Source organism: Varanus komodoensis, unplaced genomic scaffold (assembly GCF_004798865.1).
Source record: "Varanus komodoensis strain SLA01 unplaced genomic scaffold, ASM479886v1 scaffold7_1, whole genome shotgun sequence".
Taxonomy (NCBI): Eukaryota; Metazoa; Chordata; class Lepidosauria; order Squamata; family Varanidae; genus Varanus; species Varanus komodoensis.
In genome coordinates this window covers 18,246,371-18,259,690 of record NW_025336479.1, presented here as the reverse complement: position 1 = coordinate 18,259,690, position 13,320 = coordinate 18,246,371, and the positions used below count along the sequence as shown (strand labels likewise).

The following is a 13,320-nucleotide window of genomic DNA, read 5'->3' as shown; positions in this document are numbered from 1 at the left end:
TTGTTTAAAACCATTAATTGTTCTATAATACAGCAAAAACATGTACAGTTAGTCAGGAGCAAGACCTGTCGAACCTACTGGCTTTTATTTCTGAGTAGAAAGATTGTACTGCATGGAATTGTAATAAAAGCCAAGACTGCTTTCTCTTATTTTCCTAAAAAGATATTTTCCCCATTTCTAATTAATATTACATGAGGTAGCACATGTATTTACTTGGCTTTAGACTTGGAGAATGTTTTGTTTAAGTATCACAAGAGTAGTCTATGACACTTTACAAACCTAAGCATGTTTCAGTGTTATACTTCAACTAACCATGTATTTATATCCTCAAATTACTACGTCATTTTCTTGAATGCATGTTTGTAGGCTAGAGAGGCTAAGGTGCACAAAATAGGAGTTACAGCCAAATTCAGGTACCCCACAACTGCTGATAAAAATTAGAAAAATTGATCTGAAGCAAACATGACCTTTTGATGCTTGTGTGTCTACTGGTTTATTTCAGATCACTGGAGAATTCACAAACTTGTAACAAACTTTAAACTTTTTGCATTTCAAAGAGTCCATAACTGAGCATATTTGACAAACATAAAATGAATGCCAAGACATATACTATTTTCTGAAAATGCTGACATTTATGACAATTTCACCAGAGCCTGAATCAGTACATTTAATTTATTTAGAAGTCTCTTATTACTGATAACAGGATGTTTAAGTGAACTACATCTTGATATGGAGAGATTGGTTGGCAAAATAAATATGTCTAAATAGAACACTCTTTGTAAGTAGTGGATGCCACTTATTTTGCCTCTTCATATATTTCAGAGTGCTTTATGGAAATAAGATCACAGAGATTCCCAAAGGCCTCTTTGATGGGCTTGTGTCTCTGCAGTTGCTGTGAGTATTAACCTTGTTTCCTTTGTTATGATCAAGATTTGTAGATTTTTTTTACTGTTTTTACCAATTTCAGCAAAGTAAATGATAACTAGTTACATGGTATTTAGAAAATTCATACAGATGTTGAAGTTCATTGGTCCTGTTTGTGAATACTGACATGTTCTTTATGGATGTAAGCCACCCTGAGATGTCATACATATAGGATGGCATATAAAAGTTTTGAATGAATGAATGAACGAATGAACTTAAGTTACCCATGGACTCTTGCGCATCAGCAAATATATTAAGGTTCCAATCCTAAGCATGTTAGCATGTAAAAAAGGCCTACAACTCTGAGAAGGCAATTTCCCTGCCTTTGTATGTTTTCCATTTGCCCAAGTTAGGAACAATACCTTCAAGTTGCTTAGGGCTTTGTACATCAATAACATAGCTTTGAACATGATTTGCTTAATAAGCACTTGTGCAGTTGTTTTAACACAAGTATAATATGAACATAGCAACACTTGTTTGGCTACGAATATTGTTCTGGGTATGAAATTCTCCTGGCAGTCAGTATCTACACAGTATCTGCACCTATATAACCTGCCCAGTGCCCACTCAGACTAAGCTAGTTCACTCAGTGGATATAGTAGTGCCCTATATTAGTTTTTCATATGGAGTTTGACACAGGGGTTATTTTTATAGCATATGGATATCTTTTATTAATTATGTTTGGATATATATGGTTGAACAGTACTCCTAAGAATGTTGTTTCTGCCACCCTGTTTTTAAATGTTTATTTCATTACATTTTTAACTTACACCTGATTTTTTTTCCGATTTTGAAGTAGCTACATGTTGTACAGTTTTATTTTATTTTATATGTTACTTATTACATTCTTAAGTATAAAATCAGGAGCTGATAGAGACAAACTCACTAATGAGAGCTACAAAAGCCTTGTGTTAGTCTGGAACTTGCTGTTGGACATTTGGAAAAGTGCCCTCTGAGTCGATCGAATTTAATAGGATGTAAATTCAATTTGTTCTTATTAGTCTGGAGACAAAAGGATAAAAAAGTCTGATACTGTACTAGTAAACAGTGTAATTTCTAAGGTTTATCATGAGGATTATCATGACACTGAGCAGATGTAACAGTGGTATCCACCAGCAAACTGTGGGTTAATTAACCTACAACACGCAGAATGCCCATGCATCTTTCCATTAACAAACCTTGGATGCCACATCCAAGGATTGTTTCTGTAATGTCCAAACAGGGATGAGCAACCCCTGTTATCCCATGGCTTGTTCTTATCTATTGCACTGTTCGTTGGACAGCATTATATCACATTAGAGTGTTCAATGCTCTTTTATCCCTGGTTTCCTGATACTATGGCTCACTATATAAAGATAAAATGCTAAAATTCAGCAGCCTGAGTCCCTCTATTGCCGCTTCCTCAAATCATAGAACAAAAATAGAAGTTATTTTATAGCAGATATTTTTCTATTTAGCACAGTGCTGCTATCTTCACAGTGGCTACCTAAAATCCTCTGTAGATATCTTTAAAATCATCTGCTACCTGATTTTATCAAAACAGGAGGAAAGGGGGGGGGGTTTCCCCTTTTCTTCCATCCCTGCACTAAATTGCATTATTCAAAGCTAGCCAGAGCTCTGAACAGAAGCACTCCTTTTAAGGTCCTGAGATACATTTGTAGAATTTTATGGAAAACTACCCCTTTACTATTATTCTGGCACTTAATTGCATTTAGTTCTGACTGTAATGATTGTTTATATTATTCATGCCATGCACTTTTATCCAGTTATTCCAGACAACTTTGGACATCACATTAACTCACCCTGGAATTAAACCATTGCTTGTTGTCTCTACAACACATGGTGCACCTGACAAATGCTCAGGTTCACTACTGCTTGTTCCCCACTTCTCCATCTTATGGGTGGCAGGACCAATAGACATTCTTTCACCTTGCCACAAACCATTTTCCACTCATTGTAGGGTTTATCCCCTTTACCCTTTTTTCTGAGAGATCATAACAAGTGACAGTCCTTCCAAAGTGCCCAAGCAGCACATTGGAGGGCTTTCCATTGGTTGACTACTGTTAAAAAAGTCAACTTAAATGTGCATATTTTTTTAAATAAAATCTGTGTACTTTCATGTTGGAACTACACTGCCCATCTCTGCCTAGTCCCCTTTTTCCAGGAGAAAAACCCTGCTTCTAACAGCTGCCAAAAGCAAATGTTAGCGAAAATAGAGAAGCACTTTTTTACCTTCTCAGACACTTGAAGTCTTGGGAATGGGGGAAAAGATGGGGCCTTTGGTCAGACCTCATTATCCTGAGGGTCTTGCTACAAAGGGTGGGTGGAATGTCACCTACAAACATATATTTTTTTTAAGTATAACCAAGCACTGACAGACCCACCAATGTGCCTCTTGAGCAGTGATGTACTGATCACTTTGCACTGATGCCAATTCATCAAAGGGCTCTCAGCCCGAGACACTGAACCAGTGATGGCTGTCCCAAAGTGCTGCTTCGGCACCTGGAGGGAGGCTGCTCACAGTGGACCGGAGAATCTAGGCAAGATAAGTGCGGGTTTTTTTGACTCTTGCCAAGCAGTTCACTTGCTGCTTCCCAGTAACCACAATGTTTCCCAGTAGCCTTATCATATTCCTGATCCCTAAACTATGGTAAGGATGCATGAATGCAGAACAAATGTTCTCAGCCCCATACATCTTGAAGTGCTTGCTATACTAAGTTCTAGATAGTGTGTGCGCATGTTTTTATTCCAGGGGACTATTCATGTATGTATACTGTTGAAATGTGGTGCAGTGCAACATTTGGTTCATAGTCATGTTCGCTTCTATTAAGCTTACTTGCTGCTTTTCTGATTTTGGCAGCAGCGGGCATGAGTTCATACAGAACTGTCACTTGATAATTCTGGTATGAAAGCTAATGCTAGTGCAATACAATGGGCTAGCATGCACACCAAAGTGTAGTTTTTATTAATCCTTGCTCAATTTGCGTGTACTTTCTAGTAATAGGCAACTATCAGTTACTGTTCCACATATGATCTGTGTATAAAAGTGCATGTTTCACATAAACTCTAGTCATAATCTGTGTTAAAGCTGTTCCACAGCATTTTGAGCTAATCTTTATTTCTTATGTCTGGAATAACTTAAAGTCACTTTACTACTTGTGCTTGAAGTGTCTTGGAATAAGGATTATTGAATTATCTGTGAGTTGATAAAACAAAACATTTCCCAGCTTATTGCAAACAGAGTATGGGGGGAAATGAAACCTTCCCCCCAGTCCTTTGCTTTCCTAAAGCCTGCAACCCACCAATTAGTCTCTGCTAGAACCTCAAGTCCCAACCAAGTCCCAAACCTGACTTTTCGGTGCCTACAATAAATATAATTATGACTTAACAACCAACATTGATGAAAGAATGAAAGAAATCCTCTCAACTGCAATTAGTGCTGACAGCAATTGTCCAAAAATGGTCTCATAAGCAAGACTCCAGTTCTGTTATTGCGCCTGTAGTTCCAGCACTAGTGACGCAAGATAGCTATTCAAGCTGATAGTGCCAGTGCCACCCATAGTATCCAGAATGACCTCCTTTATCACCACCAGGAGAATTCTGGAGACACTACCACCTGTACCACAGCTCTTAGGCATTTTTGAGCAGTGGCTCCATGATTCTTGAAAAGGAATGTATAATGCAGGTGCAGGGAAGCCTTGGTTGCAAGGCTCCAGGAGTACAGTCATAAGTGGTTTGGCTGAGACTCAACTTTTTAGCTACAACAAAAAGCCCAGGGCTTTGCCATTTATCAGCAGCATGGCCATAAATGTGTTGGTCAAGGATCCTTCTGTGTTGTAACTATATATTGCTTTTTTTTTTTAAATACAGGATACATTTTCATAACAGCTAACAAATAACTGTTACATGGATGCAGACTTATCTTGACATAAATTGCATACAATTTCTTAACCTCCTATGAGTACAACTTCATCTCGAGCTGTGTTTGCTCCAGTTAATTCTTGCTACCCTTCTCTCTTAGAAAAACTAATGCCTTGAGGGAGAGTAGCGTCTGCTTGCCTGTTATAATTAAATCTATTATAGTTCCTTATATTGAACGCAAAAGCAAAACAAGCAACAGTGACCTTTCTTGCTTCCATTTCTGATCCGGGGTTATCAGAAAGGAAGTACTGACTAACTCTTTGAAATGTACTGAGAATACAAGCCAAACCATCATTCACATCAGATATCAATGGGGAAATGACCACTAGTTACCCCTTAGTGCCTGTTTTCATGTTTCAGCTAAAATAGCATGATAACAGTTTAAATTGCAGTTCTGTTTTATATTTGGTTTTGGAATATGCTGTGAAATCATATCCGGAAATACTTGTCCTTCAATATTGAATGTGTGTTTTTATATTGTAAATATGAGGGTGATCTTCCTAATGATCGTCATCCCCCATTAAGAGACTGGAAACACTGACTTCAGCAAAAGCACTGTTTATCAACACTTATCATGGCTTACAGAATTCATGCTCTAATTTCTTTGTATAATTACCTTTCTATCCCTCCCTTTCCAAGAAGCTCAAGCTGGCACAGATGTTCTTTCCTGTTATCTTCACAATAACCATGTGAGTTAGCCGAGGCTAAAATATAATGACTTTCAGCCAAACCCATCTCACAGTGCATTTCCAATGTGTTCCATGGCTGAGTTGAGATTAAAACCAGGAGGGGAAGGCTGTTCTAACAGCTACACAATACTGCTTTTATTTCTGATGCTGCACTATTCTTGAAGTCTTGTTCATTCTTGTTTTTATAATAGATGTAACTCATGATCTACTTTATTAAATATGAAACATATAGGTTATTGATTGTATAAGAGTGGTTAATGATATCATGATAATAGGACAGGCAAGAGAAAAGGGCATCTTTTTGTATAAGTTCGGTGCTACTCTTTCTTTCATAGTCTTTCAGATTTTCCGTATACATAAAAGATTTGTCAAATTATCGAATTATGACAGGAACTTGTATTTTCATAAGTGTATTAAGTGTATGAGGCACCACTTCAAAATTTGAAGTAATCTAGTTATTCTTAGGTTGTTTGCTCACTTTTCATCTCTGATCAGAAAATTAAAATATTGGTGAGGGCAAATGCTACATCAGTATCTCTTCTAGCCTGTGCATTCAGTCCTTCTGCTTTGGGAACTTGGAATGTTATTCAAACATGAAACACTGGAAATTGTCCTCATATTTATTAAGAAATTCATCATGAGAATATTAATTGTGCAGAAAGGCTTTTGATTATCTAATCTATTTATTTTCCACTTCAGTGCACATTCTTGAAAAGCACTGAGCTGAAGCAGATATTGCTTTGGCAAACTATGTATGACATATTTTTTATGAGATGTGACTTTAGCATTGTGCTACAGGACTCTTGTGTACATTCATTATGAGATATGTAATGTTAATTCATAATTGTTTTCCTATTATAAAGAGATGGCAAAAGATCGTGCAATGCAGCATAATATATATATCATGTTAATTTGGTATGAACAAGCACAACAGTCTTCCATATTCTTAACTTCAAGAATTGACTGGGTCCTTTTAATCTTAAGGTAAACCATGGAGTAGCATTATGTGCTTCCAGTTTTATACAAATCAGAGTTTTCCCTTTATATCTGAACTCAAAGAACTCAGCTTAGTTTAAACTCAAAATACTTTTTTAAAACAAAGCCAGCATCTTAAACTCCCACTAGTTTGATCTAGATCAAGTTTGAACTAAGTTCAAGAGTTCCCTGAGTTCACATGTGGTGGAAGCTTTCAGATTCCTCATATGCACAGAAATATGGGACAAGGAGTGTATAAACCCAAGGTTTGCTTTAGTATTCCTTACCAACTGACCCACTGACTGATCTCAAAGAACCCTTGCATATTTGCCATGGAATTTCTTCTTTTTAAAGAGGGCTCTGAAGCAAATTGTAAGATTAAAGTGGAGCAGGAACTAAGACTAATTATTCATGTACTAGCCTACACACACATGCCTAGAAATCCAATTATTTGTAAAAATGGCACTTGTTAAGCTTATAGTGTGAAACTTGGCATCCAATATCTACTTGATAAGATTCACAAACATGCCAAATTTCAGATATATCCTCTTAAAATTGCCACAGGTTTGGCAATTAAAAAATACTGACCAATGAAAGATTTACCCCTTTTCCTCCAATTCTTGGATAGGCTTATCATATAGCTCTTTCAAATCCTGTTGAAAATTACTGAGGTACTTTATTTGGGCTTGTTGAAGGCAATCTGTCATTGATTTGGTTAATGTTTGAGCAGTGGTACCAAAGTTATTAAAGTTTTCCTGCCTCATTAAAATCTGTGACAGCATGTGCTGGTGAAGTTATGTCATGCACATTCTGATTCATTCATTTTGAAGCTAGAACGCTTGCCAGCATTCCTGTTTTAGCAGCAGGGTTCTGTGTTGCAGAAGAAATACAATGATCCTCCATGCAATACTCATGTGACTTCTCAGAAAGACAAACTACTTGCTGCTACACAAATTTGGGTCCTATTTTTGGGACATGCGAAGCACTTTAACACTTTGTCCCACTGCAGGATGCATTTTTAGCCTTGCGGAGCTGCTATAGTACATTCTGAAGAGGAATGTTTTATGAGGTGACTTGGAAGGAGAGTGATGAGATAGGAGTGAAAAGAGAAATCAGGGAGATCAAAGGGAGAGTCAGTGATTTAAAAGCATCACTAAAGAAGACTGAAAGAAAGAACATTGAGACCAGCAACTTTTAGGCCAGAAAGAGGCAGGCTAACGTCTCCAGCTGCATTTCAGCCCTAAACCGCATAGGAAGAGACAAACCTAACAAGAAATACTAGTGTTGGATAACTGCTTGACAGGACTCCATCAACCCCTATTTTACTTTTTGTTTTGTTTGTTTATGACTTAATTGTATGTTAAGGAAAAAGGTGGAAATGATCATGATGAATTTCCTTCTCAAAAATAGTGAGATTCAAAGATTAAGAACCCTGCTAGTTTTAATTCAAAGTTAAACCTGTCTCATGTTGAATCAAACTCCACAAAGTCAGAAAACATAAAGCTTAGGCCTTTGCAGGTGTCCCATGATCAGCCATGATTTTGTGCAATGTCAGAAATGATGCTTGCTTACAGCATACCCTCAATGCCTTACACTTTTCCTTGGTCTTTGAGTCCCAAATGCAGGTGGAGAATATGGAGTCCCTGGGCTCAGATGTTCCATGCTATTCTTATGAACCATTTGTGGTTGTTACGTGGCATCAAATTGTCTCCATCTTATGGAAACCCTGTGAATGAAAGCCCTCCCAAAAGCCCAGCAAATCTCCTAAATGGCAGCTCCATTCAGCTCTTCCAGGTTCAAGACTGTGGCTCCCTTCATGTATTCAATCCCTGACATTTGTTCTTTCATTTTATCCTCTGCCTTTGACTTCCTTAATGTGATTCACTGTCTTCGCCAGTGAGTTCTGGCTCTTCATGATGTGTCCAAAGTATGACAGCCTCAGTTTTGTCATTTTTGCTTCTAAGGAAATCTCTGCCTTGATTTGATCTAGAACCCACTGGTTCATCTCTCTGCCCAGGGTTTCATGAAGCTCTTCCCTAGCACCATGTATTGAAAACATCAATGTTCTTCCCATAAGCTTCCTTTGCTGTCCAGTTTTTACAACCATACATTCTGACTGGGAATTTAATAATGGGAATTTGGATGGTCATGACATTGGTTTCTAGTGAAACATCCTTACACTTGATAATGTTTTCTAGCTTCTTCATTGCTGCCCTTCCAAGTCTCAGTCTTCTTCAAATGTCTTGGCTTCAGTCTCCCTTTCTATAGATGACTGAGTCAAAGTATATGAAATATTTTACAATTTCAGAACTCATTATTAACAGGAAAGTTCTTCAGTTCTTCTGTGGACATGTTTTTTGTTTTCTTGATAATCAGCTTCAGTTGTACTTTGTGTACGTTCTTAATTCTCTTTCATCAGGAGTCATTTCAAATCATTTCTGCTTTCTGCCAGCAGAATGGAATCTGCATATCTTAAATTAGCTTTTGTTCTTCTGCCAATTTTTGCTCTTTTCTCTGATTCTAATCCAGCTTTCCTTATGATGTGATCAGCATACAGACTGAACAGATAGGGAGATAAAATACATCCCTGTCCTGATGCCTTTGCCTATGGGAAACCATTCTGTTTCTCTATATTGTGTCCTAGCTGAAGCTCTTTGTGATACAAGTAACGCTGAGGCACCCCCATTTTCTTTCGGGATCATCCATAGCTTCTCATGATACACACAAAGGCTTTGCTGCAGTCAGTAAAATATAGTGATCTTTTTCTGAAATTCTTTGGTACACACCAGTAGCCAAAGTACATTTGCAATATGACTTTTCCTGCCTCTTTCTTTTCAGCTTGTGAGTCCGGCATTTCTCTCTCCATACAGGGTAGTATTCTTCATTGCAAAACTTTGCATGCACGGGAGATTAATGCGATGGTCCTCTTGTTGCTGCATTCTTTTGTAACTCCTTTATCAGGGATTGGAATATATATTGAACCTTTCCAGTCTGTGGCCCATTTTTTTGTTTTCCATATTTGTTGACAATTTTTTGTTAGGGTTTGGATTGATTCATTTTCTGCAGGAATACTTCTATTGGTCTCCTATCCAGGTGCCTTATTCTTTGTGAGTGCTTTCAAAGCAGCTTTCACTTGGCTTTCTACTGGTATAGGTTCTTCTTCATAGGATTCTGCTCTAAAGAAGTCTGTCATTCTTTCACCTCCTCTGTATTTTCTCCTGGTCAGATAATATGTTCCTTTGTTTTTCTTTTAGCTTTCCTAATCAAGGTTTGAATTTCCCTTTGATTTCTTCAATCATCTGAAAGAGCTCTCTTGTTGCTCCTGCTCTCTTCCCTTCCCTTCCCTCCCTTCCCTTCCCTCCCCTTTCATGCACTTATCATTGTAATAGTTCTTTTTGTCCCAACCTGATAGTCACTAAACAGTTGCATTCAGCATCCTGGCCCTATTTCTGTCACCTTTCGCTTTCGCTTTTCACCTGTCCTTTACAACTGTGAGTGTTTGTTCCCTCATCCATATAGGCCTTTTCTTTCTTGTAGCTTGGCATTCTTCTCTGATAATATCTTTGTTTTCAGTCTACAGTTCTTCTGGCTTATGGTCAGTTAAGTTGAGCAATGCAAATCTGTTCTTTATGTGGACTTTAAATTCTTCAGGCTTGTTAAATAATTTAAGTATGTTGGCACTATGTTTCTCTTGGTAATATTTTTTAGCTTGACCCTGATATTTGAAATTAACAGCCAATGGTCCCTGTAGAAGTCTATCCCTCATCTTGTCCACCTTCTACTTCCAATTACATAATCTTTTTATTTCCTGTTTCATTTCTTAACCCTTGGTCAAATTTTCTTAAAATAATTGATTCTGTTTTGTTTCCTGCTTTTGCATTCCAGTCACCTAGGTTTAGCAGTTTGTCTTGTTTTGGTATGCTATCAATTTCCTCTTGAACACCCACATAAAAGTTTTTGATTTCTTCAGCATCTATTGCTGGAGCATAGATATGAATGGTAGTTATGTTGATAGGTTTTCCACTAATTCTGATTGACATTATTCAGTCACTTTTGTATTATAGCCATTTACTCCTATGTTTGCCTTAATATTAGAGCAACTCCATTTCTTTTGAGTTTTTCATTTCCACAATTCGTGTTTGTCTGCTAGGAAATGTCCCATTCCAGTCCATGTTAGTTCACTTACACCAAATACAACATTACAATGAACACTTCTTGTTTCATTCTTTCTAGTTTGCCTTTTTTCATACTTCTCACATCCCATGTCCCAGTTGTACGTGTTGTGCAGCATCAGACTTTCCTTTCACCTCTGTGTATGTTGGCCAATAGACTTCCTTTTGGTTTTGACCTAGTAGTGTAAGTAGCAATAGTACTATTCATATTTATTTAATTTATTTTTTATTTTTTTATTTATATCCTGCCTTTTTCCTACAAAGGGCTCAAGGCAGCTTACATCATTCTCCTCCTCCATCTTATCCCCACAACAACCCTGTGAGGTAGGTTGGGCTGAGAGTCTATGGCTGGCCCAAAGTCACCCAGCTGGGTCCATGGCTGAATGAGGACTGGAACCCAGATCATCTGAGTCCCAGTCCCATGCTCTTCACCACTACACCACACTGACTCTCACCACATATTTATCGTTTGTCCTAGGGTGTTGGAAGTAAGAAAATTAAGAAGTAGATTACCACATTCTTCTTTTGTGCAGTATTAATCAGAGTTAGCTTGAGTGTCACTGCCACTGTTTGTTAAGAGATCATCCATCAATGTCACCTTCAACTACCACAGTTTCTCAATAGCTGCCTTTATTTGTTTGTTTGTTTGTTTAATTTTTATGCCACCCAATAGTCCAAAGGCTGTCTGGGCAGCTAACAGGTCAAGAAAGTATAAGAACAGACATTTATTACAATAAAATAATAAAAACACAAACATTAAAATACTGCTGCCATAGTTAAATTGTAACATAGGCACAGCAGTAATAAAATACAGTATTAAAATTAATTTTAATTATTAAAATGCCTGAAAAATTAAAAAAAGTTTTCATCTGGTGCCGGAAAGAAAAAAGGGTAGGAGCTAGGCATACATCTTTGCAGAGCTGATTCCATAAATGTGTACCACAATCAAGAAGACCCTTCTTCCAGTTGCCACACTCCTTACTTCCAGTAGATGGGGCTCATTAAGAAGGACTCCAGAAGATTATCTTAAGGCCTGAATAGGCATATACAGGAAGAGGTGTTTCTCTGTTAACCTGGCCCCAACCCATTTAGGGGCCAGGGGCTGCCTTTCAGAAGTTTCTCCATCCCATCACCATTAATAAGATCCATGCTCTTTTTGCTGATTGTGACCGTTACGCCTGCAGACAGTGGGTGCATCTTAGTCTGGTATCCCACCCTTGGCCCTTCTTCCTTGGGTGACCCTTCCTGTTTGCTATTGTATCACTAGCTGACAGGATTATTATTTTTAATTACTGAATATTTATTTACTATTTAATTAAGGAGGCTTTCTAAGTGCCCATACACTTCTAGTATAGACCTGTACTACAAGACACTTTTGGCAATGCCCGAGCGTCTTTCTGTTGAGTATTTATATGTCATTAGTTTTCTCAGGTACATGGCTGCAGCACTGCTGGAAGAAGACTCAGGAAGGTTGACTAAACATGAGTTAGGGCCCATTTTAAGGCCTATTCCATGGCAGAGTTAGTAGCAAAGAAGCTGTCTCTTCTGTTGCCACACTGGCAGCACAGTCTTGGCCAGTGGAAAGGTTCCAGGTAGTAAAATGCTTGTTATACAGGAAGCCCTGGAATAGCAAGCAGAAGCTCTTGGCAACCTGCTATACTTTACTGATTCAAAGATTTGTATCCATTCCAAAGTGGACTCTGCATTGAGGGAAAGTTCTGTGACTTCTCAGTAAGGAGTTTCATCATGTTCAGCCTAAGTAAATGGATAAATTGCTTGGAGGGTAAAGCTAATCTCTTCTCTTCTTTTCGCATGCGGAGGTGGGGGTCTTGACTATTCTTCTTATTAAATGCTGTTAGAAGCAGACTGCTGTTGTTTGTTGGAAATGCTTCTTTTAGACATTGCAATATCGCAGCTCTTTATAAGAGAGAAAGAGACCACCATTTGAAAACAGTCTTTGGATCGTACCACCCTATATAATCAATAATAATATTCACCAACATTCCTTTTCTCATAAAGTTCATAAGACAAGTGATGGCAATTTAACTCCAAGGATTTGAGAAAGAAGAACCTAACTATTTGGATTCTTTCCCATCACAGACAGCCTTGCTATCCTTGATAGATGACTGACATCCAAAACTAGACAGAGGGCATGTGTCCCTGTTAGGTCTGATGGATTTCTCAGTGAATTCCATACTATCAACCATAATATCATCCTGGGAAGTTGGCCAGCATGGTTTTGAGTAATTCTGGTGCTGTCTAGCTGGACACACACACAAGGCACTGCCGAGCAACCAACCATTCCTCAAGGCTTTATTTTGTCCTCTGCTTCTTAACATTTACATTAGGTTGCTGAAGGACTTTGCACTTCCCCTGAATGATCAAGTTCACACATTGTCATGGAGCATCAGGTGGCTGCTGTGACTGGGACTGATTTTGTCCAGCTTTATTTAGTGTAACAGTTGTACTCCTTCCCAGAGAAGACAGATCTGACCACAGTGATCAATTCCATAATCCCCTTCTATTAGGACCACTACAATTTATTCAGTGTAGGGCTGCCCTTGGAGAATGTCCAGAAATTGTAGTTAATGCAAACTGCAGCAGCCAGGTTACGATATGGTATTTGCTTTGCTGACCAT

General features: G+C 38.1%; 1 protein-coding gene across 1 annotated transcript in view; it reads left to right on the top strand.

Moving 5' to 3' along the window:
- SLIT3 (slit guidance ligand 3) overlaps positions 1-13,320 on the top strand; it is a 524,682-nt gene that overhangs the window by 352,682 nt on the left and 158,680 nt on the right. Inside the window, exon 12 of the mRNA XM_044453633.1 lies at positions 823-894. Coding sequence (XP_044309568.1) covers positions 823-894 — 72 coding nt within the window. The remainder of the gene's footprint in view (positions 1-822; positions 895-13,320) is intronic.